General features: G+C 45.0%; 1 protein-coding gene across 4 annotated transcripts in view; it reads left to right on the top strand.

Moving 5' to 3' along the window:
- The window catches only part of LOC147030281 (homeobox protein Hox-D3-like), an 80632-nt gene that overhangs the window by 77127 nt on the left and 1005 nt on the right, over nt 1-2500 (top strand). For all 4 annotated transcript variants that reach the window (XM_085874175.1, XM_085874176.1, XM_085874177.1 and 1 more), the window contains one exon: nt 1389-2500. This exon is cut by the window's right edge and continues 1005 nt beyond it. In XM_085874175.1, the coding sequence (XP_085730301.1) occupies nt 1389-2170 (782 nt within the window). In that variant the 3' untranslated portion in view covers nt 2171-2500. The remainder of the gene's footprint in view (nt 1-1388) is intronic.

Consider the following 2500-nt stretch of genomic DNA (forward strand, 5'->3'; position numbering starts at 1 on the left):
GACTTGCTGGAAAGGTGGCATCCTCTAACGGTGCCACGTTGAAAGTCATTGAGCTCTTCAGTCCAGTCCATTCTACTGCCGATGTTTGTCTATGGAGATTGCATGGCTGTGTGCTTGATTTTATACACCTGTCAGTAATGGTTGGAGCTGAAATAGCCGAATCCACTAGTTCGAAGGGGTATCTGCATAATTTTGGCCACGTAGTGTAGATACACATAAAATATGATGGAACATTGGTGTGTTGGGAATGATTGCGAGTATCTCATGCTGAGAACTTTTTGAACTCCCTTGCATTACATTTATAAAATTCAGAAAATGAAACTAATCAGAAAGTTTTTGTGAATGATATATAATTAGCTCACCTGGAATGTAGTTCCAGGGAGATTATGGGATAGCGCGTCATCCGTCCATCAGTCCGTCTGTCCACAAATACATTCAACTTCTTCTCTGAAACTACACATAGGATTTCGATGAAACTTTACCAAAATGTTCATCACCATGTTTATGCCAAAGTTTGTTCATGGCATTAAAAAAAACATAAAGAAGTGAAAAAAAAAATCGAGCCCTAAGGGGACTGGGGGTTTGCATTCTTCTCCGAAATTACAAATACAATTTCGATGAAACGACCACAACCTTCATCACCTGCGATGTAGCAAAGTTTGTTCAAGCCATTACATTTTTTGAGGTCTGAAGAGGTTTACAGGGAGGTTGCCCCCCGACACCCCCCCCCCCCAAAAAATATGTATCCGTTTTCTTCTCAGAAACTACACACACAATTCCGATGAAACTTCACCACATCCTTCATCACCTATGATGCACCAAAGTTTGCTCATGACAATAGAAAAATCGAGCTCTATGGGGATGTAAGGGGGGTGCCCCCCAAAATATGTATTTGCTTTCTTCTCCGAAACTACACACACAATTTCGATGAAACTTGACTGCAACCTTCATCACCCATGATGCACTAAAGATTGTTCATGGAATTTTAAAACATCCATAGGTATGTACTTTCTTCTCCATTACATATGTTGTGGGTCATCCATGCCTAGCAGTTGTTCCCTGGTTATGTTATCCAGCCGCTACCAGTGAGCGCCCAGAAGTATTGCCCATATTTTCTTTTTCCGTGAAATTTCATATGTCCTGCGATTTTTCTGTGAAAGTGGTGGTATTATGTAGTGGAGATGAATAATTTAATCGAAGCAATTGATTGGTCATAAACAGAAAACCATGCTTTGATGAAACAATCACGTGCATTTAAAAGTACTTGCATAGACTTCTTGCCTGGCTTCTGCCTTTATCAGTTTTACATCAGGTGACTGAAACAATGTTTGGGACTATGGGTTTGTGTGACTAAAGTGCCTTGTCCGTTCATCCTCACCCACCCTCAGTGGGAGACAGTTGCAGCGAGAAAAGTCCAACGGGTCAGCCATCAAAACGAGCTCGTACGGCATACACCAGCGCACAACTCGTGGAGCTAGAGAAGGAATTCCACTTTAACCGATACCTTTGCAGACCTCGGCGTGTCGAAATGGCCAATCTTCTGAACCTCACTGAACGCCAGATCAAAATCTGGTTTCAAAACCGACGGATGAAGTACAAGAAAGATCAAAAGGCTAAGGGTATCATGGGGTCTCCGGGCAGCCAGTCTCCGAGCCGAAGTCCTCAATTGAATCCCGTGGGGCCTGTAAGCTATTCCACTGCATTACACAACATGGGAAACAGTGTCCCATATGACGTCGGTTCACCAACTGCTTTTCCAAAGTCGCATCACAACGCTTACAGCATAACAGGTCCTTACGGAGCATCGCTGTCAAATTGTCCACCTACACCCAAGCGGTATGGTGGTGCTGCACTCACCGGGGACTACAACCCACACACCCTACATCCTACAGATGGTTACTGCGGTCCGGGGCTGCAGGGCAGCCCCGTATATGGAAACTTTGTCGAGCCCATGACGGCATCCGGTGGTCCACCGGCAATGTTCAACCTTTCACATCTGCAGACGCACCATTCCTCACCGGCAGGTCTTGATTTTAACGGCGCAGCTTCCATGGCACCTGGGCCACACCCCCACGGCCCTTGCAACTCGCACCCGACTTACACAGACCTCACGTCTCACCACCCACCCCCAGGGAGCTTACAAGACATGCCCAAACTCACACACCTGTAAATGGATTTGTGCCAAGGATTTTTCAGCTCTGCATTCTGTTCTCTCATGCTTGGGAAAAAATACCAACCCACTCACACTCTCACTACGATTCCTCACCCCCTCCTCAATACAAGTTCCCCAAGCACCCCCAACCCCACAGCTCTTTCTTTTAAGGAAGAAATGGACTCATCCCAGGTGGTCTTTGGTTTAACTTGGATATATGGACATGTATTTTTTTTTTTAATTTACTCTTCCTGGGCGGGCCTTGCTTTGCCAACTTATTTTTCTCTACTATACAGTGTTATATTTTCAATATGCTTGTCTGCGACAGAATGGGTCGGTAGTTTGGTT

Source organism: Eptatretus burgeri, chromosome 3 (assembly GCF_056783735.1).
Source record: "Eptatretus burgeri isolate ZD-2024b chromosome 3, Ebu_testis_v1, whole genome shotgun sequence".
NCBI classification, from domain to species: Eukaryota; Metazoa; Chordata; class Myxini; order Myxiniformes; family Myxinidae; genus Eptatretus; species Eptatretus burgeri.